The sequence below is a fragment of the Callorhinus ursinus genome, unplaced genomic scaffold, assembly GCF_003265705.2.
Source record: "Callorhinus ursinus isolate GAN/ISIS: 27379988/994484 unplaced genomic scaffold, GSC_fseal_2.0 scaffold19, whole genome shotgun sequence".
NCBI lineage: Eukaryota > Metazoa > Chordata > Mammalia > Carnivora > Otariidae > Callorhinus > Callorhinus ursinus.
This window is the reverse complement of record NW_027397081.1, coordinates 5,341,628-5,365,602: the sequence shown is the minus strand read 5'-3', so window position 1 is coordinate 5,365,602 and position 23,975 is coordinate 5,341,628. Positions and strand designations below refer to the sequence as shown.

Below are 23,975 nucleotides of genomic sequence, written 5' to 3'. Positions count from 1 at the left end.
CCCTATGAGCATCTCAGGATGGCTGTTCTTCACCATTGGGTGTTGCCAGGGGCTTACTTTTTAAATTTTTGGACCTATTTAAGTCCCCAAATTGTAAAGTTTAAGAAAAAACTGTTGAAGGTCCAGAGGAGAATAAACATGATTAAATATTTTGGGAGAAATTTGAGAGAATATTTTGGCATGCTTACCCTGAAAAGGAAGAACTTAAGAAATGGATCTTCAAATGCTCTCAAGTTGATCAGTGGTTGGTTTAGGAGAAAAGGGAAGGAAGGAAGGTTTTAGGAGAAAAGGGAAGCCTCCCAAGGAAGGGAGGGAAGGAAGGAAGGAAGGAAGGGAGGGAGGAAGGAAGGAAGGAAGTTCCTACTCTGAGAATAAGAATTACAGCCACACCCTCTCCACTATTTGAACACTATTCAGAGGTTTTATAATTCTGCTTGGTCTTTCCTCCTGGCCTAACTCACCAAAACAAGAGGCTTACTTTTAATTAGGGGAATCTTTTGCTTTTTTTCTTTATAACACTAGACTCATTTTCTTAGTTCTGATGGAAGATTCTCAACTCAGTACTGAAGAGATCTACATTTGGTAGGAACAACAATAACATTCTCAAGAGTACTAGGAGAAAATACTGATCACTATCCCGTTTTTAATAATTGTATGCATAGACAGCAATTTTTGTGTTCGTTTCTGTTTCTTTTTTTAATCACAGCATTTGGGGATGGTGTTCCAGAAGGACTTATTGGGGCTTCCTAACAACGAATGCCTTGCACAAGCATTGGGAGAAACTGATTTAATAATAAGAACTACTTATGCATGTTTTATTTCCAACATTTTCTATTACAACTGTTTATTAATACGCTGCTGAGTAAGGTTTATGGTGGAGTTCACAGCAGTGTTTTTCCATAAGGCAGTTATGAACACTTCTATTATTTAACATCCATTCTCTGGCTTGAACCAGAATAGCCATCCAATGTAAATTATTCAAAATGGATTATATCTCTAACACCTGTCTTGTTGTGCTTTGTTAGAGGAACCCACACAGCAGGGATGAGGCCTCTGAAATGGGAGAATCACCCGGAACCATGCAGCCCCCTGCCTGCAGCGTGGGAGGTGTGGGTACCTGTAGTGCAACACTACTCCAGCATCTTAAATTTGTGACTTATGTCTTCGTTTGGAATAATAAGAGAAAAGTGGCTTATTTTGAACAGTTTCAATGAGTTTGCTAATGAAAGTTAATTCTTGCTTGAATAAATCCTGTAATAAATAAGAAGTACACTACTGGTGAGGAAGGATACATACAAAATAATCACATTTCTTGGTCAAACCACAGTTTCCTACATGAAACACTTTCCATCTAAGTGTCCATAAAGAACAACAAACTGCTCAATGTTTCCAGCATTTCATGCATTTTCTCAAATGATATTTAAAAAACTTTAGTTGTTCTACTGGAGTTCCTAATTAGGGGCACTGGCAATCAATAAAAATTAACTTGTCAGTAGGGGTTTGGCCTAGTCAATGGGCCCCTCTCTATAATGAGCTTATTACTACTAAGAGAGGCTGGACAGGACCTGATGCATGAACTGATATTATGAAATCACAAAGAACCATTTGTGGGCCTCTAGAAGAACAAGAATGTTTCCCCCCATCGAGCCCAGTGCCCTGGGCATGAAGATCACACTGCCTTTGAAAAGTAGTGATATAAATTTATCCTGGATTGACACCATTCCAAATTCTATTGCTAGAGCAAAGGGCACTGTTTTTACACTCCAGGGAAATTTTATCTGAGGGCTTAGAGAGCAATAGCTGACAGAGGGATAACTAAAACAATAAATAAATTCATGGTTTATCTAGTATAGACTAGACTAGATATGGACCCTCAACTCTACAGTCTAGAGCATATGGATCTAGAACTCTGTGGTCGTATCTATGGTCTAGATATGGACCCTCAACTCTATGGTCAAATAATCTTCGACAAAGCAGGAAAAAATATGCAATGGAAAACAGTCTCCTCAATAAATGGTGCTGGGAAAATTGGACAGCTATATACAGAAGAATGAAACTTGACCATTCTCTAACACCATACACAAAGATAAACTCAAAATGGATGAAAGACCTCAATGTGAGACAGGAATCCATCAAAATCCTAGAGGAGAACATAGGCAGTAACCTCTCCGACATCGGCCACAGCAACTTCTTTCAAGATACATCTCCAAAGGCTAGTGAAACAAAAGCAAAAATGAACTTTTGGGACTTCATCAAGATAAAAAGCTTCTGCACAGTAAAGGAAACAGTCAACAAAACAAGGAGGCAACCCACAGAACGGGAGAAGATATTTGCAAATGACACTACAGACAAAGGGCTGGTATCCAAGATCTATAAAGAACTTCTCAAACTCAACACCCAAAAAACAAATAATCCAGTCAAAAAATGGGCAGAAGACATGAACAGACACTTCTCCAAAGAAGACATACAAGTGGCTAACAGACAAATGTTCAACATCATTAGCCATCAGGAAAATTCAAATCAAAACCACATTGAGATACCACCTTACACCAGTTAGAATGGCAAAAATTGACAAGGCAAGAAACAACAAATGTTGGAAAGGTTGTGGAGAAAGGGGAACCCTCCTACACTGTTGGTGGGAATGCAAGTTGGTACAGCCACTTTGGAAAACGGTGTGGAGGTGCCTCAAAAAATTAAAAATAGAGCTACCCTATGACTCAGCAATTGCACTACTGGGTATTTACCCCAAAGACACAGATGTAGTGAAAAGAAGGGCCATATGCACCCCAATGTACATAGCAGCAATGTCCACAATAGCCCAACTGTGGAAAGAGCCGAGATGCCCTTCAACAGATGAATGGATAAAGAAGATGTGGTCCATATATACAAGGGAATATTACTCAGCCGTCAGAAAGGATGAATACCCAACTTTTACATCAACATGGATGGGACTGGAGGAGATGATGCTAAGTGGAATAAGTCAAGCAGAGAAAGTCAATTATCATATGGTTTCACTTATTTGTGGAACATAAGGAACAGCGTGGAGGACATTAGGAGAAGGAAGGGAAAAATGGGGGGGGGGAATCGGAGGGAGAGATGAACCATGAGAGAGGATGGACTCTGAGAAACAAACTGAGGGTTTTGGGGTGGCTGGGGGGATGGGTTAGCCCGGTGATGGGTACTAAGGAGGGCATGTACTGCATGGAGCACTGGGTGTTGTACAAAAACAATGAATCGTGGATTACTGCATCAAAAACTGGTGATGTATGGTGACTAACATAACATAATAAAATAAAAGTGAAAAATAAAAATAAAAAATAAAAAAATAACTAAAAAAGTATTTAAACATAATCTCAAATATAAAGTCTTATTATAAATAAAAATATTTTTTGAAATATAATATAAATAAATAAATATGAAATAAAATAATATAAAATAAAAATTAAAAAAAGTCATCATCCTTAATAGGCCTCAGAATCTTCTAGAGGGATAAGGAGTTGGCCTGTTACTCTTAGAGATTCACTACATAGAGGATGTTCTCAGTATTATGAATACATTAATTTCTGTTGAGTTAAAGACCTGGAGTAGCTGAAGGAAAGAGATTTGAGATGACTTGGGGAGAAAAATGAAAAATGATCATTGAAAGTTCCTTCACGGAACTGAACAAATACAAAATGAGAAACTGTGTAGTACAGAACACGGGGGTGAGGATATGGCAGAGGGAAGAGGTGAATAGGAGTGAAGAACTTAATGTCACTGCAAATCCCATGCCCATCCCTTATCCACAAAGAACTTCTAGTCTAGTAAAGAAAATGACAGTAAAAACAGAAACAGTGTGATAATTCTATAAAAGAAATGGCCCAGAGTGTGAGAGAGGCAGAGGAGAGAAAGCACCTTCCTCCGAGACTGGACAGGAAAGCCAGCTCTTGGCGACCTGATTCTCCTGACAAGGAGGCAGAAACAACATGGAAAATCAGCATGCCTTCCTCCCTTCAGAACAAAAGTGAAACATTCAATAGTTCAATGAATGAAATGCAAACCAACACTTATTGAGTGTCCCTGGCTTTCATTTATCTTGCTCATGCTCTGGAGGAAGAGCTTCCCCAACAGTGAAGTGGCCAAGAGTCAGTCTTGAAAGGCTGAGGGAAAGCAAAGGAGCAGGAGAGAGGGCTGCCAACAGAGGAGCTCTAACACAGCTAGATGGTGAGGCCACCCACAGGAAACTGCCTAGAAAACTTTTCAGGTTAACATATTTCAACAAGGATACGGAAACAGTTTTTTGTTGTTTTACTTGAATGCAGGGAACAAAATAATTTAAAATATATGTATGTGTAGATATACATACATGTGTTCATGTGTGTGTGCGCGCACACGTATGTATATACATATATGATCGACATGCATGTGTGCGTGTTTGTGTCCTAAGAAAGAGAAAACTATGGCTAAAAGTACCGGTCTCCAGTGAGAGAGGTATTTGGATGCTCAGGCCATAAGCCTTCCCCTTTTCAGGACTCCGTCTCTGTATTTCCTAAGCTCAGTCATCGTTTCAAGCAATGTTAACCAAATTCTGGAACAACTACATGCATGACTCTACGCACCTTCTACCCTTTAAAAGTAGTGGAAATGGGTTGGTGCTGAGTGGAAACACCGCTTGATTAAGTAGGGAAGTGTCTGGAAGCCTGACTTCCATTCTAGCCTCGATTTGCCACTATGAACTATGACTTCGGACAAGACACTTTGCTTCTCTGGGTCTCTACCCTCTCATTCTTCAGGTGAAGGGAATGGACTAGCTTTCTGGCTCTGAGAGAAGGCTAGACGTGTGTCGCAAGGCACACGTCTTTATCATCGGACTCTCCCTTCTCTTCAAGTCCCACTGTAGATCTGGCTGAAAAGGTTACCATGCTCCTGGGCGGTGTTATGCCCGGCCTGCAAAGGTCTCCGAGAACTGCCCCAAGTTTATCTTTGCCACTTCTCTCCTACTCACCCTAAAAAGGGTCTACAGCCAATAAACCTGGACCACTTGCTGCTTGTGGCAGCTGGTCACACTTTCTCAGCCCTTTTTCCTTCCCAGCGTCTTCTCCACCTCCCACACTCTCTGTCCTTAATTAAAAATACTGACTTCCAGTCCTTCCTTTCCCTCAGCCTCCCCTCAGTGAAGCCTTCCCTGAAAATTCCTGCCACAAAATGCCTGTGGCACATTGGAGAGCACATGGCTACTTATATCAGAGCTTTGTATGTGTGTGCCTCATCTCTGTAGCAAGTGGTAGGTTTGGAGCAGAGGTCCCCACATATTCGCTTTTGTGTCACCTACAACACCTCACAACAGGCCCAGAGTGAGGAGGTAACATGCTGCAAAAATGATGAGAAACATCTCTGAAGGCAGACGGGCCTGCCTTCAAATATCTGTGTGCCCCTGGATGAGCTATTTAACTTTGCTAAGCCTTCTTGCCTTGCTCTGTATAAAGGGATAGTAATCCCCACTTTGTTACAATTGTTATAAAGAGAAAATAAAAATTAAAAATGTGGGATTCTACTAGAATTATTAGCAGTAAGTGCCTACTAAATGAATCAGTGGACCGAGATATTAATCAAGTGTGAAGGATTTAAAAAACCAATTTACAGATCTTTTTGTTAGTTGGAAGCCTTTATTTACCTGATGATATCAGTAAAATACTTCCCCCACCCCTTCACTGCTTTATAGCCAGCACTTGGGTATAAGTTTGTTCTATTTCTCAAAATTTCTCCCAAGGAGGTGTGAGTGTGACAGATGCTCTCCTTCCCGCTCTTCTGCCTACGGGAAACAGGTACACAGTGAAGTCCACGGCCAAGAAAGTGAGATCCCGAGGCTAGCACAGCTGGAAGCAATTATTTACATGGAGTGACTTAAAAGATTCCCTTTATTAGAAAATTTCATAATGTTCTGATAACTTTTTACAGTTCAATACAATTTCAATAAAAAATCCTAGCATGGGAAAAGATCTTAGTGCAAGTTTTAAGCCATCCCTATTATATACATCAACTTAATTAAAATTAATAAAATATATAAACTAAACCCTAAGCCTCAGTTCTATTTGGGGCTCAAAAAGTGCCCCCTCTTCTTCTGATCATCTACATAAATTCACTTCTTCTGCATTTTATCTTTGTATTCCCTTAATGCAGACCATGGCTAAAGTCACTGAATGACTACAGGTTACTTATCCAGTATCCTATATCTGCTCTCAATTTCAAATATACCCATCAGCTGGGTGTACTAATCCTGTGGCAATGACTTCTAATATTTCATGTAATTTTTTTTAATCAAATACTTTCTGCACTCTGCTATGCTCTGAACAGTCACACCATCGATACATTTGGTGACAGTTACACTGATGGCAGCAGTGAGCTAGAAAGAGCGGAGTGTGGGTATCATGTCACTTAACTGTGGATTAAAATCCATTCTTTACCCCAACTTGGTTTAAGATTAACCTCATTTCTTCTGGAGCTATACAGGAAGCATTTCATTCTAGAGCAACTCAGAGGCTGACAGATTTTAACCACTCTGTGGGCTTTTAAATAATACTGAATTCTTCTCAGAATCAACTCCTTATTCTGCATAATGTATTTGCTGAGCTCAGGAATAAACACCTAATTTGTTCAGGCTGTGTTTACATAGCCTCCTCTTTGGTTCAAATGAAAAGATTGCCGAAATTGTCCCACATCTGTGCAAAGGGACTACAGGGGGAAAAAGGCAAACTTAAATGACCCGATAGAGCTTGCAATTCAGGGCAATTCTCCTTTGCCCTCTTACCCTTCCGGTTCCATAAACACCAACATATAGTGAATATGTACATTATTACTTAATAAGAAGCATTAAAAACACAAACTAAGGCCAAAGCAATAGTCAGCTTGGGGCAGTGATTGAATTTCCTTTTATTATTTCAAAACCAATGGTCAATGAAAATCCTCAAGTTTCTTTCTTGATATGTAATCTGTTACCCTGGCTTCCGTTTCATATAAATGATCAGTGTCAAGTAATATTTATAAAACATGTCTCGAGTTGAAAGAGAAGGATTTGTATCAGAACATGGAACTGATTGGGATGTGCTGGTTCTGTTCTTCTTGGTGCTAGCCTGCTGTGAAGTCACAGCAGGTTTTTACCAGACTAGTTCTCAGTTCCAAATACAAATTAATTACAAAAATGTTCTCGTCTCTACTAGACACAGTGTTGTAGCTATTCAGCTTAACAGAAGACTAACAGAAACAAATGCTACTATTTCTCCTAAAATGGCTGGTTGTAAGGCTGCTCAAGTTTTTCTAAATGAAGACTCTGAAGAAGAAATCCAGTAGACGAATCTTGCCCCAGACTTCACCACTATCATCTCCCCCTTTTCAAAAGGAGTTCCTGACCCCTAAGCTTCATCTAACACTAAAACCTTCTGCAACTAAAAGACGCCATGTTTACATTCAGGAGGGATTCATAAATACCAATTTTTCATGAATGTGTAAGTAGATGGGTTAAGTACCATGGCAGCCACAATCATGTCAGGTCAGTACTTTGCTGGCATATGTCCTAGTGATTTTTCAAATACTACCCTTTTACACAGCTAAGATAAACAGGCTGAGGAGTATTCTGTACAATAACACCAAAGCTAATGCCTATAAGCTGTTTAACAGTGACCTCCTGAGAGGTTTCCGTAATTCTAAGACCAGTAGCCCCACCAAAACACAGTGAATCCCACACAAACTGATCTAGGTGTTCCAGACACAGTGACGCAATCAAAATCAGTGAGGGAAAGAAAATCTTAAATGGAAGCCACTAAAAGAATGAAATCATTTCCTCAAAGAAGTGAGCCCACTAATTACTTGCTTAGAGAAAATAGCCAGAGCAAGGCACAGGAATGTGTAATAGAGGTAGGCTATCTTGAGGAAAAGAAACTTAATATTCTGGAAAGTGTGTATTATTTTCTAACTTTCGGGACCAGAATAACTCTATTTGTCGTACTTTAATATGATGTAAAATTTCTCTGGGCATTTCATTAATGGATTGTGAATGGCTGTTAAATACTCTTAAAAATAATTATAATTATAGGTCCAGCCAAATGGCTTTCAGAACAATACAATATCACTACAGAACACACCAGCATATATGTTACTCTATATAGCACAATCTTGAGGGAACCAACAATGCAGAGTTCAGAGGCATCAAGGAGGCAGGAAGAGCAAAAGCTTAGAATGCATATATTATATATATATATATATATGCATATATATATGTTTTATATGCATATATATATATATTTTTTTTACCAAAAAGGAATGTTTGAAAATGCCTGTATGAATGGCCAGCTAACCAAAATGTAAATTAAGGAATATTTAAAATTACTTTTTTCAGGAAAATAATTCCACACAAATTATACTGATTCCTTAACTACTTACTGATTCCTCAAACCTCAACCTTAAGGCTTTAGAGACACATGGCATCCAGGTTGTCCAAAGTACACCTGCCCTGTGCTTTTGTGCTTGTGCTCTCTTATGATGTCTTGTAATCTCCTACTGGTAAGTGCTCTCTTAGCATCAGTATTCAGATAGGGCAGCAGAGGAAACTTGTGACCAAATTATTCTTAGCTAAAATACAATGCTATTTTATGCAATCCTAAAACATCTGGTTATAGGATTACAAATGGTGAACAGAGAACTATTTTCCTAATTCAGAAGGAAGTTTCTCCATTTTAGAGGGCTCAAGCAGGCCAAAAATACTTACCTCAGGAAGTGCTTCATTGTGCCCGTTTTGATTATCTAGGTGTTATCCAAACTGTCTCCAAGTAATTGCTTCCAAACTTGCCTTTGTCAGAGTAAGTGTAAGCTGTGGGAAGAAATTTAATATATTTACTATTAATGGGGCTAGAAATCCCAAACCCAAGATTACTGCTTACCTTAATAAGCAGATAATGTGCTATGCACCCAGAACATGATCAACTAAACTGCTCACATAGCATTGCAATTCGGTGGATGGAGATTATAGCCAAAGGCTTTCACTTTATAATTACATAATTAGTCTTTCATTGTAAGTCCCTTGCTGGAGAAGGAATTCGTTTCATAAGCAACCTCTTCAATAGTAAGGGTTTTCTCTGTTTGGGGTATTATTCCTATATTTTGAAGAACAGTATTTGTAAGAAAAATAGAAATGAAGAATCATGAAATTAACTATCCTAATTTCTAGATATCTGGTGGCCTTAAATGTGGTAGCCTCAACTTTCCAGAAGTACAACTCAAAAGTAACTAGAAGCAACTAGTAATGTCTTTAGGCTAAAAATTAGATGTTAAAGAGCCAAGTACTTCAAACAAATGAATGTTATGCCCTCACCCCCTCCCCTTTTGGCACTTTGAACAAAACAGGAAAATCTTCCATTTGCCTAGCACTTTCCGGTTTATGGTTTGCTTCCGCAAAGTCTACGGGCTATTGGTCTTCTTCCTCTTTTTTTTTTTTTTTAAAGATTTTATTTATTTATTTGAGAGAGAGAGAGAGAGAGAAACAGCATGAGAGGGGAGAAGGTCAGAGGGAGAAGCAGGCTCCCCGCTGAGCAGGGAGCCCGATGTGGGACTCGATCCCGGGACTCTGGGATCATGACCTGAGCCGAAGGCAGTCGCTTAACCAACTGAGCCACCCAGGCGCCCGGTCTTCTTCCTCCTGACAGGGAGGTTGCCAGAAGCTGCCTACAAAGCAGCAAGTTGGGGCAAGACAGAAAGGTACAGACCAGAGAAGAGAGAGTGGCTGGGGGTGCTGAGAGAAGAGACGAACGGAGCCCCAGCATGTAAGAGCAAGGCGACAGCTGAGGGTGCAGACACGTGGCTCGGGGCACAGACACCACTACCAACCAGAACAGCCCAGGAAGGTGGGCAGCTCAGCCCAAATAAAAGCCAGGTTTTTCCTTTAATACATATGCTTCTGTAACTGTTCCATGAATGCTTGAAAAAGAGATCTACACCTCAACTTAAGATTGTGGTTGCTGGGGCACCTGGGTGGCTCAGTCGGTTAAGCGGCTGCCTTCGGCTCAGGTCATGATCCTGGGGTCCTGGGATGGAGCCCCGCATCGGGCTCCCTGCTCAGCAGAGAGCCTGCTTTTCTCTCTCTGCCTGCCTCTCTGCTTACTTGTGCTCTCTCTCTATCTCTCTGTCAAACAAATAAAATAAAATCTTAAAAAAAAAAAAAGATTGTGGTTGCTTCTGGGAGGCGAGGGAAGGGGTTAGGACTGGGGAAAACTGGCCTTCGATTTCTTGTTTTATTTCTTAACATATATCTGAAGCAAAACAAAGGGAAAAAACACCTGCTTATTTTGGGTGGTAGGAAGATACATTAGTATTTGTGCTGTTGTGGCTTTTAAAAATGAATCCGGTTTTGTATTAAAAAGTGTTATACCTACCCAGAGCCCAGATCGTGGTTTTACAATTAAGGGAACCAGGACTCCTTGGAAAAATAGCTGATTCTAGGGCAGGGGCAGGGAGTACACAAGGTGAACCTGAAGTGTCTTGTGCCAGAAAGTAAGGGAGTGCTTGAAAGAGAGACAATCAAGGATATGTCAAATAAACACAGGAGCCAACAGAAAAAGTTCCCTATGGACAAAACTGGAACTATTTAAGTAACAAAATAAATAAAGTAGTATTGGATTATTGCCCAAAGTAGAAAATAAATATCCATGATTGCATACTGATACAAATAAATAAAGAAAGAATATATAAGTCTCTAGTACAAATGAATTCCAAATAATTTATGTGGATACTCTGCCCTCAAGGAGGTGGAGCCTAACTCCTAACCCCTTGAATGTAGACTGGACATAGTGTAGTGACCTCCTGAGTGCAAAATGGAAAGGGGGGAAATTAGTAACCCTGCACTACAGAAACCTGGCAAATGCTACCTCAGCTAGGTGATCAAGTTAACATTACAGTGGTAAGTCATGTTGACACTCTGTACCCTTGATATGAGGTGATCTAAATGGTACTTAACCTCTGCGGTCTTCCTCCTTCAAGTTCATAACCTGGTCTAATCATGAGAAAAACATCACATAAATTCTTATTGATGGATACTCCACAAAATACCCAATCAGTACTCCTTATAACTCTCAAGATCATCAAAAAGAAGGGAAGTCTGAGAAACTGTCAAGGCCAAGAGGTACCTAAGGAGACACGGATACTAAATAGAATGTGGTATCCTGGATGGGATCTTGAAACAGAAAAAGGACATTAGGTTAAAAACTAAGGAAATCTGGGGGCACCTGGCTGGCTAAGTTGGAGGAGCATGTGACGCTTGATCTTGGAGATTATGAGTTCAAGCCCCACACTGGGTGTAGAGATTACTAAAAAATAAGTAAACTTAAGGAAAAAAACTAAGGAAATCTGAATAGCATGGCTTTAGTTAATAATTAGGTATTAACATTGGTCCATTAGTTGTGACAAATGTATCACATTAATGTAAGATGTTAACAATAGGGAAAACTGGGTGCCAGTGTAAGGTAACTCTTTGTGTTGTCTTTGTAACTTTTCTCTAAATCTAAAACTATACTAAAATTTAAAAGAAATGTTAGGGCCTACTCTGCTCTAGACACAGAGTTAGGTGCTAGGGGTACAGGTTGAACAAGTGGGCATGGGTTCCGTCCGTCCCCTTGAGGGAGAGAGAGAAGAGAAGATGATAGAAACAAATGGGTACTTAACCACAATACTACAAGTGGAAACAGCCGCTGTGATCGTGAGCATGAGAGATGCATACTTTAGATGTAGGGGTCAGGGGCTCCCCAGACAGCACATGCAAAATCCTAGAAGGAAGAGAATACACAGCGTGTAGAGGGGAAATGTTCTCTATGACCTAGTTGTGTTCGGTGAGAGGGACAGGTAAAAAGGGATGGCAAGGTATGGAAAGGCAGGAAGTCTCAGAAGGCTTTGTAAGTAATACTGAAGACATTTGAACCTCACACCCTGAGCCATGGGGAACTACTGAAAGTTTTCAGACTGAGATGTGACATGACCAGACTTCTAGTTTTAAAAATATACTCTGATTGTGGTATGAAGAGTAAGTTAGATTGTGTTAGAATTGTACGTAGGGGCACCATTTAGATTGTTACAACAATCCAGGCAGAGATACTAGTGGCTGGAAAGGGTGATGGACAGAGAAAGAAGTGTGATGGATTTGAGAGATACTTAGAAGGTAAAATCAAGTGGACTTTTGTTAATTTACTGATTAGGGAACATTAGTGGAGGAAAAGGAGTCGTCAAACATTATGCCTATCCCTAGGGCTAGACAGTAGAATCTTCCACTAAGAAATGGAATTCTGGAGATGCAGATCTAAGGGTCTAGGTGTATTTGGAGGTCTTTGGGGGCATTCTGAACTTGCAAGGTCAAGTGGTAGTGTGGATATACATGGATCTGAAAGTCAGGAGAGAAATCCGCTTGGAGACAAAGATCTGGGCTTCCTCAGCATATTGATGGTAATTAAAATCACAATCCAGGGGCGCCTGGGTGGCTCAGTCATTAAGTGTCTGCCTTCGGCTCAGGTCAAGATCCCAGGGTCCTGGGATCGAGCCCCGCATCGGGCTCCCTGCTTGCCAGGAAGCCTGCTTCTCCCTCTCCCACTCCCCCTGCTTGTGTTCCCTCTCTTGCTGTCTCTCTCTGTCAAATAAATAAAGTCTTAAAAAAAATTCTTGGGGGCACTTGGGGGCTCAGTGGGTGAAGGAAATACTAAATAGTGTATACAACACTTGTTGCTCATAACAATAGTTTTTCTGTTATTAGGGTAATAAATTAGAATTGTACTACTAAGGCAATAAAGAAAAATACATTTCAGAGAGATTTTATCAAAATAAACATAATTATATCCTTAAATGGTTTAATTTGTTATCTAGAAAACTGGTTTATCTAAAAAATTTTCATAATGATGTGGGATAAGTGAAATATTATAATACTTCAGCTTCTTGTCATCTACATAAGTGTTCCTGAATCTATCCATTAAAAAAAAAACTTTTTGAATTCTTATATGCTAGCATCATGCTGGGTAATATAACATAGTTTAATACTGCAAGGGAGCTTTACTATTTAAAGGAAAATTCAGCAAACATGGCAGCATGTGCATGGTGGTTAAGAGCATAAGTTTTAGAGACAGAGTTCATATCTGGGATCTACCACTTGCCAAGTGGCTTTAGACAAGGTGTTTAACTTCTCTAGGGTTTAGTTTTCTCCCTGGTAGATGGGGAAAGAAATTAAAACTGCCTTGTAGGATTGTACTAAGGATTGAATGAACTAAAGCATGTAAGGTGCTTAGCATAGTGGTAGGTGTACAATATGCACTAAATGAGTTGGTACTCGTTATTACAAGTATTTTATCATTCTTATTAAAGACTCTTCTAAAATGAAAGGTCATTTTGTCAAGTGAAGAATCACTGAGGAGATAGTTTAGATAAATCCTGGAAAGTTGTGACCTAAACTGGGACACTGACCGTGGTGGTGGAGAGAAGTGAACAGACATGGAAAATACTGAGAAGGTAGCATCAACTGGACTTACTGGTTGGATGGGAAAAGTGAAGGGATAGAAAATAATAATTAGTGCCAATTATCTGTCCCCCAAACAGGAAACAAAGACAGCAATTAGTTCTAATTATCTGTCCCCCAAAGAGGAGACACCAAAAATGGCTTTGGGTGGAAAGCCTATGTAAATGCTGTTTAACTCAGTGCTCACTGGGTATTCATTCAATAGCTTCTTTAAGGGCGCCTGGGTGGCTCAGTTGGTTAAGCGACTGCCTTCGGCTCAGGTCATGATCCTGGAGTCCCGGGATCGAGTCCCGCATCGGGCTCCCTGCTGAGAAGGGAGTCTGCTTCTCCCTCTGACCCTCCCCCCTCTCATGCTCTATCTCATTCTCTCTCTCAAATAAATAAATAAAATATTTTAAAAAATAGCTTCTTTAAATGTTTTCTATAAGAAAAAAATTACTGATTTTTCAAAATTTAAAGTTTTTTAAATCTGGCTTTGTTTTAAAGGAGGCACATTTGTCAACGTCCTAGTTGCTATTAACTAGACAATCTGTGTAAAGGTAGGAACATGCAACAAATAGTGTGAAAGTATGATACTCCAAGCCACTATGATTTAAAAAAAATGTCTTTTGAGTTGCTTTTCCCCTGAGTGGTGCTGAGTTAATCTATTCCTTTGTGGCCAAAGCAGCATTTTTCAAGTGCTGGGCAGGGCCAGGGTTTAGGGAGAATTTGCAGCTGCTTCTGGTCTGCACAGCATTTTAACAAAAGGGTAGGCTGGGTAGATTCTCAAGTATTTTACACAGCAGCCTGTTGACCTTAACTCAGTTAAGTCACTTGGCCTTGTTTGTATCTGTCTCACTACATGAAAAACACTGATATGAACTTCTTGTTTAATTCAGATTTATTCAGGTATTATTTATATAAAGTTCACCCTCTTTTGGTCAGACGCGAACTCTAATGCCCCCCTGCTTTGCAGCATGCAAGGACGATGTGGGAGCCACTCTTGTGCCATCTCTTCCCTGTAACTTCCTTGCTGAAGGGGTTTTTAACCAGGCAGACATCAGAATTCCCTGTTGTTTTAAATCTCTCCTGTTGTCCTGAAGTGATGTGCTTCCTGTTTCTTTCCCCTCTGGACTGCATGCTCTTTTAGAGCACCAGGGAAGCCCCAGGGCCTGATACGATGCCAGGCACATTGGGGGCTCAGAATGGATTTGTTGGAGTGAACTCAGCACCCTTCTACAGCAATGCACTTCTTTAAATAGCGCTATTCCGTAACAGCACCAATAAAACAAATGAAAAATCTCCCCGCTGGAAGAAAAAGAAAACCCTGTAGATTTTTTTAAACCAAAATAAAGAATATGATCATAATCATGGGTTTCCTGATCCTTCCAGTTTATCTGCAGTGATTCCTCTTCACATGTATGAGTCCACTACCCGGACCTGTTCCAAAGGGAAGGATCAAATGACTGTGTTTGATGCATCAAACACCTCCGAGATCAGTTGACACTTCAGTGCTGTGTGTGGGGTTATGTCCCCTTTGTACTTTTTTTTTTTCCCAGCTGGGAAGAGAGGGGCAGCAGGTGTGGTCTGCGCCTCTGAGAACTCATCCTCTCACCTGGTATCAGGGAACCTGCCCTGCCTCCTTTGAGTGAGAAGCCCCCTAAGGCTCTTTGTAGAGTCCCTCGGGGTGACCCTGCCTCTTAGAAACCAATCTATCTATTGAGCATCCCAGGGAATGAATTAGACACTCAACTAGAGGAAAGAGAAATCCTTTCAATAAAATCATAACCCCTATGTGAGACTAAAAAATCGATGTTGTATGTAGCCCTTCAAATTCTGGCTAAGTCCCCTATAACAACCAAAATGCTTGTGGACTCATATAATGTTTATATGTAAATAAAAGACAATCTACAAAGTGAACAGTGTTCTACTCTCGCAACTTGCCTAATTTGGGATTATCCTAGTTTAAAAAAAAAGTTATATGGAACACATTTAAAAAATAAAATTTAATTTACATATTTAGTCTCAGCCTAAAGGTTTGTGAATAATAGCTGATATTTACAAAGCGCTTACCATATGCCATATTCTATGAGCTTTGTTTATAGTAACTTACTTAACAGTCATCCTATGAAGTGAATAATTATTATTATCTCCATTTTACAGCTGGGAAAATTGAGGCACAGAGAGGTAAAGCAACCTTCCCATGGTTACACAGCTACTGCTGGCAGAGCAGAGCTGGGATTCAGAGCCTTGCAGCCTGGCTCCTGAGGCATTGCTATTAATCACTCTCCTGTGCTGCCTTTGGAAACCACTGAAGTAAAATTCTGGACTGACAAAAGAGTGAAAGAAATGAATAGTGTATTCAATTCAAACTAAACTGCAGAGCTGGGGATAATCAAGGCCTGGATGTACATCTGCACTTGAAAACTTCGTGTTCCTCTGGGAGCTAGCTAGGGGGCTCTTGCATAATAAGGGTTACTCTTCCACTAAAAATTAACCTGTTTCCTTTCCTGAAGCAAATGCACTGCAGATCTGAAAGTTTCCAAACAAGAACATTTTATGGGGACTTACACAACAGAGCCCCAACGGGTGGGTTTTATATCCTCTCTTGAGGCCACATTTCCAAGGACATATGAATCCTCGGTAGTATAATTCTGAAGTAACTACTAGTAAAAGTTCCCTTCCCCTCAATGTAAATCTAGTGCTCCCTTGGGGGAAATCCAATGAAATCCAAGCTCTAGGTTCACAGTGCTGTTTGTGTGGTGATTGCATGCTTCCCAAATTATTCTCTGAGTCATTGATCAGTGTGACAGGGTCTTCAAATCAGCATTTTCTCTGGGTTTGGTTTCAGTCCACCTCTGTGTGTTTTTGTTTTCATAATACACTACACCTTTCCCTTTGCAAATGAAAATATTTACCTTTTTTTTTTTACTGTACATAAACTGTATATAATGGCTGGTAAAATATTCCACATCTACCTAGGAAATATAGTAACTTGAATGAGTTTTCTTGAAGTCATTGAAAAGCAAAGTAGGTTCCATTCTTTAGATTTCCCTAACTGCTTCTGTTGTTTTCTTTTCACGCTACAGCACAACTAAGGAGAAAAAAATCAAACGGGTCAATCTCAAAATGTGTGATTATAATCTGGAGATGAAAACACATTGCACTCCCTCTCCCCTGAATCTGGATTCAAAAGACAAAAGTTTGGGCAACAGTTTTTAGCAGTTGTGAAAAAAACGTCCACTTAGCAGTTGGGTTGGGGGCACACCTACAGCTTAACTCTGCAGGTGATAAAGTCAAGGTCAGCAGTAGCAAATGATTTGCCACTGATTTAATTTCCTCACTTTGAGCTTTTCTTCTCATTTCACTTGAAAGAAGAAAGCAATGAACCATAAGGTCCAGAAATAATAACTTTTATAGCTTTCTCCCCTAAAAATACATTTGATCAAAAGCTGCTTTGGGTATCAGAAGAAAGCCTATGGCTAATTTGGTTCAATTCCATTTATTCTCTGTCTTTATTATACTCTGTCACTTTAAATATTTCTTAAAAGTATTTGAGACAATAATAAACCCAAGTAAATGACCTTTACCTGTGGGGCAATTTCAGTTTCCCTCTGGAATAGTCTCAGAGGGTGTTCCTAGTGTCCTGCTAGCGTCCAGTGAAATCACAGTGGTGACATCCCTGCATCAGTCAAGGAGAGATTTGGGACTCTTGCAGAAACAGATACAGGCTCCTCTTTCGCACCCTTGGTTCAGCCATAGCTATATGGCTGGGGGGAGGGGAGGTAAAACAGAGAGAAAGGCAGCTATTCTGATAAAGGCCAAACCTTACAGATGTTTGAAGCGAAGATCGTTTTAGGATGTGATTACTTGAGAATCGCTCCCAAACGAGCACGTGTCTGTGGGAACAGAGGCAGGGGTACAGATGGATGTGGCTGAGGAGTGGCTGGTAAGCCACCTGCCATGTGAGGGGCTGGGCTCTGGCTGGACCGACCGGCAAAGCAACACAAGAAGGTGGAGGTCAGTCTTTTAAATCCGGTGGGCCAAGCATCAGACTCAAATTAGGTGAACAAATAGGTCCAGATTAGCAAGTTTAGGGAATAGTTAAGCTTGCATCATGCTTTCTATTTTGTCAAGTCCTAAGAAGCACTGTGTCAGGGAGCCCTAGACAAATGACGGACTCAGTCTTCAAAGGATATAACCCAGTCACTCACCACGTGAGATAAGAAGGGAGGGGTGGGCAGAGCAGGGGAGGAAAGAGAAGAGAAAGAAACATTTCTAAGGCTATTTTTGAGCATTTGAAACATGTATACAATGCCACTTTTGACTTTATTACAGGTATGCAGATGACGGAGAGAGCAAGCAATATGAAAATTCACCATCCTGGAGAAATGAAAAATCTTTCCGATTATGCATTTACATGTAAAACATGCTGGCCTGCATACCACATTAGAGTATAATGTTCATGTATAACATTCTCCCTGAGGCCACATTCCAGAACTTTCCTCCTCTGGCGATTAGCCTGAAAAATGCTCTGCTGACACTCACTAATACGACAACTAAGAAGGTTTTTTTCCCCTTCTTCGGGAATAAAACACTCATCCAGGGTTTATTTTTGTGATTTATAGCAATGGGGGCCCATGCCAGCCACAGAGAATTCAGTGCTGCCTGCAGATGTATTTATGATCTGCTTTAAAGGTGCAGTGATTTTCTGGCTCTCACTGTGGTTGCCTACATGTCTGTACTGTTTTCATGGAGGGAGTGAAGGGTGGGGAAAGCAGAATTGATCAGATTTGTCTTTCATCTTTAAAAGAGTAAGGAAATTTCGGGGCACCTTGGTGACTCAGTTGTTAAGAATCTGCCTTCGGCTCAGGTCATGATCCCAGGGTCCTGGGATCGAGCCCCGCATCGGGCTCCCTGCTTGCCAGGAAGCCTGCTTCTCCCTCTCCCACTCCCCCTGCTTGTGTTCCCTCTCTCGCTGTCCCATATCTCTCTCTGTCAAATAAATAAAATCTTTAAAAAAAAAAAAAAAAGGAAATTTCAAAATCTAAGTATTAATCCATTTTAACACAAAAATACTCAATGTAGATTTTATACATTCTCAATCATATATTTGAGTTTTAAAAGTTAAATTTCTAAATAAAATCATAATCAAAGAATGGTAAGCTTATGTCTGCATAAAAATTAAATGGATTATGATTTTGCCAACCTAAACTGATACTTTTTGTAAAATTTTCTCTTTCATATAATGAAACAGAGTGAGGGCATCTGCTAGAAACATTGGACAGGGAAACCAACTGGAGCATTTCCAGGGACCTGGCGGCAAACCCACAGCACACAGATGAGATAATAACATTCACTGAGGACAAGTAGATCTTTTAGGTTAGGCTTCCGTAACAATTCGTACTGTAAAGCAAATGAAAAAAAAAGTTTTAAACTCACTTTAGAGCTATGACTTGATATACATGACTTGATAAATGTTTGCTGAGTGAATATTATTTTATTCTCTCCAGTGGTATTTCATCAGGGCCATCAAGGGTAAAATATACCATTATGTCATGTGTCCTTAAGGAACAATAAAACGCTGCTAATTAGACTGTGGTACAACATAATTTCAGTGGTGTGGGGAAAAAAAATCTTAGAATCAATGAAATAGAGTAAGACTGAAGCCTACTACTTATTTCCAAATTCCAGGCTATGATGTTTTTGCAGAAGAATCCATTGGCTGATGACAAAGAGCACTAATGGCCTGCAGCAAATCACAGTAGGGGATTCTTATTCCCTGACTCAAACCTTTCTATTCAGGTTACACCAGGCTGAGTAAATTCCATGATATGTTACAGGCTGATTACATATGAGCAACTCATGTCCTTCTTAACTCACTGGAGATCCTCCCAACCCCTTACTGCATAGTCTCTAGGGTCTGGTTCTCTTCCATATCACAGTCCCTCCAGTATACACACAGCATACACAAATCACACACATAATGTTCTCACACATACACGGGGCTCAGCACAACTTCCTTATGCTCCCGTCTTATGCTCTCACCATAAACATCTCAGGAGTGATGAGCATGCCTCATCTACACAGAGTGAATGAGTGAGTATGGAAATGCTTGGTTGAAGACAGAGCACGGTCTAATCCAAGCTCCGTTTTCTCGTCCTTAGTTGATATGATTTCATGTGATGCTGCTTCTCTGAGGGCCTCTTTTGGCTTCCGTGACCCTTGTTCTCCTGGTTCCATCTATTTCACGTTCTTCTTCTGCCTACCCTTTAAGCCTAAGTGTGTCCCCTGGCGTCCCACGCTTGACCCTTTTCTTCCCCTCCACCTCTTCTAAGTGACCTGCTCTTTTGGCCTCAATCAGATCCAACAAATGACTTGTCCAAGGCCAGACAACCAGTTGGTAGGAAAAGACCTCAGCTCCTATTTCTAGTCAATAAACATGTTTACTTATTATGCTCAGTTCTTTGTAGGCACTAAGAGACACAAAATAAACAGCACACAGACTTTGCCCTCCAGGAGTGGAAAATCTAGTAGATCTCACACATGGAGCCTAGGGCCTTCCCGAAGTCAGTACAGAAGCTCTGAGCTGTCTCAAACAAAAATACGTTTCAGCCATGTCAGACTAAACCAGACCACCCTCTTAGGCAAGGCTTCCTAAGCCATCGGTCAGTATCATGGACTCATCATGGATGTGTGACAAGATTCTGATCAGTGATTACGTGAAATTCTCTCTCTCTCTTTTTAGGGGGGAGTACATATTATTTATAGTAGTATGTGTTAGGTGGAATATTTTGCTAAGAAGATGGTATGAGTAGGTTAAGAGAGTATTAAATTTTACTGTGCATTAGGAGACAAGAGGAGTAAGCAAAACAAGTATGGCAGTTGTGCGAGTTTACACAGGCAATATGAGGTCCGTACTGCATAGTAATTCTCTCACTACAATTATTGCTGGTGTATGTAACAGTATTTTACATCTTTATTTCCTTTTAAGTGTGCCCTTAAAACTTGTGTCATGGACTTCCATTTAAACGTGGCAAATAAAACACATGAAATCTCACCGACGTGAGAGTAAAGAAATCAAAAAGGCATAAATCCATAAGGCTGAGGGCAACAGGGGCATACATGAGGTATCAGCAGATTTCTAGAGCTTGAAAAGGGTGGACAAGTGGTAATTTACTTAGCCTAATTGATGAAGCCTGCAGTGAAGGAAGTGACCCAAAGGCAATACAATTTAGAATACAGAATCTTGGTTATATCCAGGAGTTCGTGGTGCCCAGTTCCTCTAAAAGTGGTAGTGTAGGATGAAGTCAACACAGGAGGCTTGGCTGACATTTTCCATAAGGAATAGTTAGATCTCTTTCCCCATTCTTTGAAAGCAAGTATTCACCATTCTATCAGGATAGGTGAGATTTACTCTTGAAGAGGTTGAACTAGAGAGGTTCTGAACTTTTGGTTCATACTGAATACAAGAAGCTTAAGTGAAAGACTACATGGTAAATGTGAGATTTATTCAGGCTTCTTCTTCCACTCAGCTCTCAGAACAGAGGCAGCCATAATGCTACTCCTCAGGCTACTGGGGATTTATCCCTCAGGAAATTACCCGACACACATGTGGATCTCCCCCAGTGAAGCACCAGCCCCCTACTGGTCAACGAGCTCCACTGATGCATAGAGAGCTTCCAGTGTTTTAGTGCCTCAGTCTTAAATGTGAATAGACAGTCAGGGATTATCAGAGAATTAAGAAAAGTTTCTAACTTGACTGAATTACAGAGACTCAATGAAAGGTGAGAAAGGGGGGAATTTGGAAGAAACAGGAGCAATGCAAAGGAAGAAAACAATACATCAGAGTTAATTTTCATAGATATTAGAAAAATATTACACTCATGAAAGAGACATGAGAAATAATAAAAATCCACATTAAGAGAATAAGAAAATGTTCTTAGAAATTTTTTTAAATGATAGAAATGAAAGTTGAAGAAATGTCCCAGATTTGAGGAAATCTGCCAAGAAGAAATTGACAAAAAGATGAAAAAATGGGAGGAAAAGATTCAACATTCAAACAACAGATATTCCAGAGAGAAAGAAAAGTGAAAAAGTATGTGAAAAAATTATTGAAGAAATAATACAAGAAATTCCAAGAACTGAGGAATCCGAGCCTCCAGATCAAAAGGGCCCACAGGGTACCCAGGTCCTTAAACAACAAAAGACCCTCACCAACGCATATCATGATGAAATTTCACAACATAAATGTTTCCAGTGGGGGAATAAAAACAGACAGTTCATATACAAAGGGCTAAGAATCAGAGCATCCAGTTTGTCAGTAGGAACATGGAAGCAAGAATAAAAATTATGAGAAAAAATTCCTTCCCATTTAGATTTCTATACCCAGCCAAAATATTAAGTATGAGGTGAGAATGAAGACAATTAACACAAGCCTTTCATGTACCTCCCGCCTTTTTGGGAGTTTCTGAAGGAAGCATTCCACTGAAATGAAGGTAGAGAATGAGAAGACATTGGACACAGGAATCAGAAGATCCATATTTGAGAAAGGTAAAAGGAATTCTCAGGATGATGGTGAATGGGGGCTTAACAAAGGATGTCTTCATGAAAAAAATGAACTGACGGATTACTTGACAGATAATTATATGATGTTTTAAATGGTGGATATTACTCTGATAAAAACAAAAACTTAAATTTAAAGAAGATGACACACAGAGGATGGTGCTTCCAGCCTCCCGAGGTCCAGTGCCCTAAACTCTGTGAACGCATACAGAAAGAAAGACAGAAAAGAGAGAAAGAATGAAAGAGAAACCTAAGGCTTAAGGAACCAGAGCACTGCCTGCAACAAGTGGGCGGATTCAAAAAGCCCACCCTACTTCCAGAACAGTATCTGACTAGGCCATAAGCTGCAGGTTGAGTGCTGGATGTGACATAGATGAAGATGCACTGGAAATCTTCAACAGGGGAGTCAGAGTTTGTGTTAACACATGCTGACATGGTGCAGTGTAGGTGTGCCCGTTATCTAACAGAATGTCCAAGTTATTTGATATAGTAATTATGAATCCTCCTTTTGGGAATGAAAATAAAAAGGGGATATGAGTTTTCTGAAGGTCGCTTTGGAAATGGAAAGAATAGCAGCATATTTATACAAATTCTCAGCTGGAAAACACAATAATAAGAAAGCTACAGAATGGAAAATCAAGATCAATACTACTCCAAAGCTACAGTATAACCTACCAGCATCATATTAATTTCTTAAAAAGAAATCAGTAGACATGGAAGTGGACCTAATTTGGTTTTCTTTTTAAAAACCTCCAAAGATAAAAGCACCTTAAAACCTAATTAATGAATATAAAATTTGTTATTAAAAAAAAAGATGTCACAAATTATAGGTATATTTTTCAGGAATGTAATAATGATATTGTGATTATGTATTTTTGAAAAGTCATCATAGTTCACAGAACATACACAAATATTTACAAATGGTATGATATGTGTCTAGAATATGCTTCAAAATAAAATGGGGTGGGCAGACAATAGGTTAAAAATCAAACAGTACTGGTCATGAGTTGATGATTTTTGAATATTGGGATCCATTATATTATTCTGTCTACTTTTGTATATATTTGACATTTTCCAAATAAAAGCTTACCAAAAAAAAAAAGGTGCCTTCAACAAAATTGAGAATCACTATAACCATAAGAAGCAGTTTTTACAGCCAAGCAAAGATGATTAGCACCTGACTGTTCATAACAGAAGTTAGAGGCAAATTTATTACTCTTTAAGAGCTTTGGGAGACTACAACAAAAATGAACAGGAATTTGGTATCTAACCCATACCACATCCATGACTGACTTAGTTCTCTTGAGAACTATAAATGCTCTAGAGCCTCCATATGGTGTTAGGTGTCGCCATTTAAAAATATTTACTGAGGGGGCGCCTGGGTGGCTCAGTTGGTTAAGCGTCTGACTCTTGATTTCAGCTCAAGTCAGGATCTCAGGGCCGTGAGATGGAGCCCCGCGTAGGGCTCTGCGCTAAGCATGGAGCCTGCTTGAGATTCTCTCCCTCTCCCTCTGCCCCTCCCCCGCTCACATTCTCTCTCTCTCTCTCTCTCTCTCAAAAAAAATTAAAATATTTATGGAGCTTGTTTCTTAGTGGTTAAAACATGTAATAGCGTATATCAATAACATCTTATATTTGGTGAAATACAGTAGATGGGTTCAGGAGAAAAAAGTGGCAATTAAAATATGACACACTCTAACAATGTTTCCTAATTCCACAAATGTTAAGATGAAAAAAAAATGGCCTCTTGGAATTGATGAAACACAGTATTTTTCTCAAGAGCATCCTTCCTTATTCTGACCCTTTATCCGTGCTAAATCAATCTTCAGAATCAGTAAACCCACAAAATAATATGTCTCCACCCTCCACCCCACCCTCCTGCTTGTCCCAACAGCAATAATTTGAAAACACCAGCTTC

The 23,975-nt window shown here is 39.9% G+C and overlaps 1 protein-coding gene and 1 pseudogene across 3 annotated transcripts in view; one reads left to right on the top strand and one right to left on the bottom strand.

The window, feature by feature from the left end:
* ELMOD1 (ELMO domain containing 1) overlaps nt 1-23,975 on the bottom strand; it is a 65,688-nt gene that overhangs the window by 34,456 nt on the left and 7,257 nt on the right. For 2 of the 3 annotated variants that reach the window (XM_073903680.1, XM_073903681.1), the window contains one exon: nt 8,741-8,842. In XM_073903680.1, the coding sequence (XP_073759781.1) occupies nt 8,741-8,757 (17 nt within the window). In that variant the 5' untranslated portion in view covers nt 8,758-8,842. Of the gene's footprint in view, nt 1-2,110; nt 2,214-8,740; nt 8,843-23,975 lie in introns of those variants that run through there. The other variant, XM_073903679.1, reaches the window with a different exon arrangement.
* Nucleotides 17,418-22,803, top strand: LOC112840217 (rRNA N(6)-adenosine-methyltransferase METTL5 pseudogene; annotated as a pseudogene).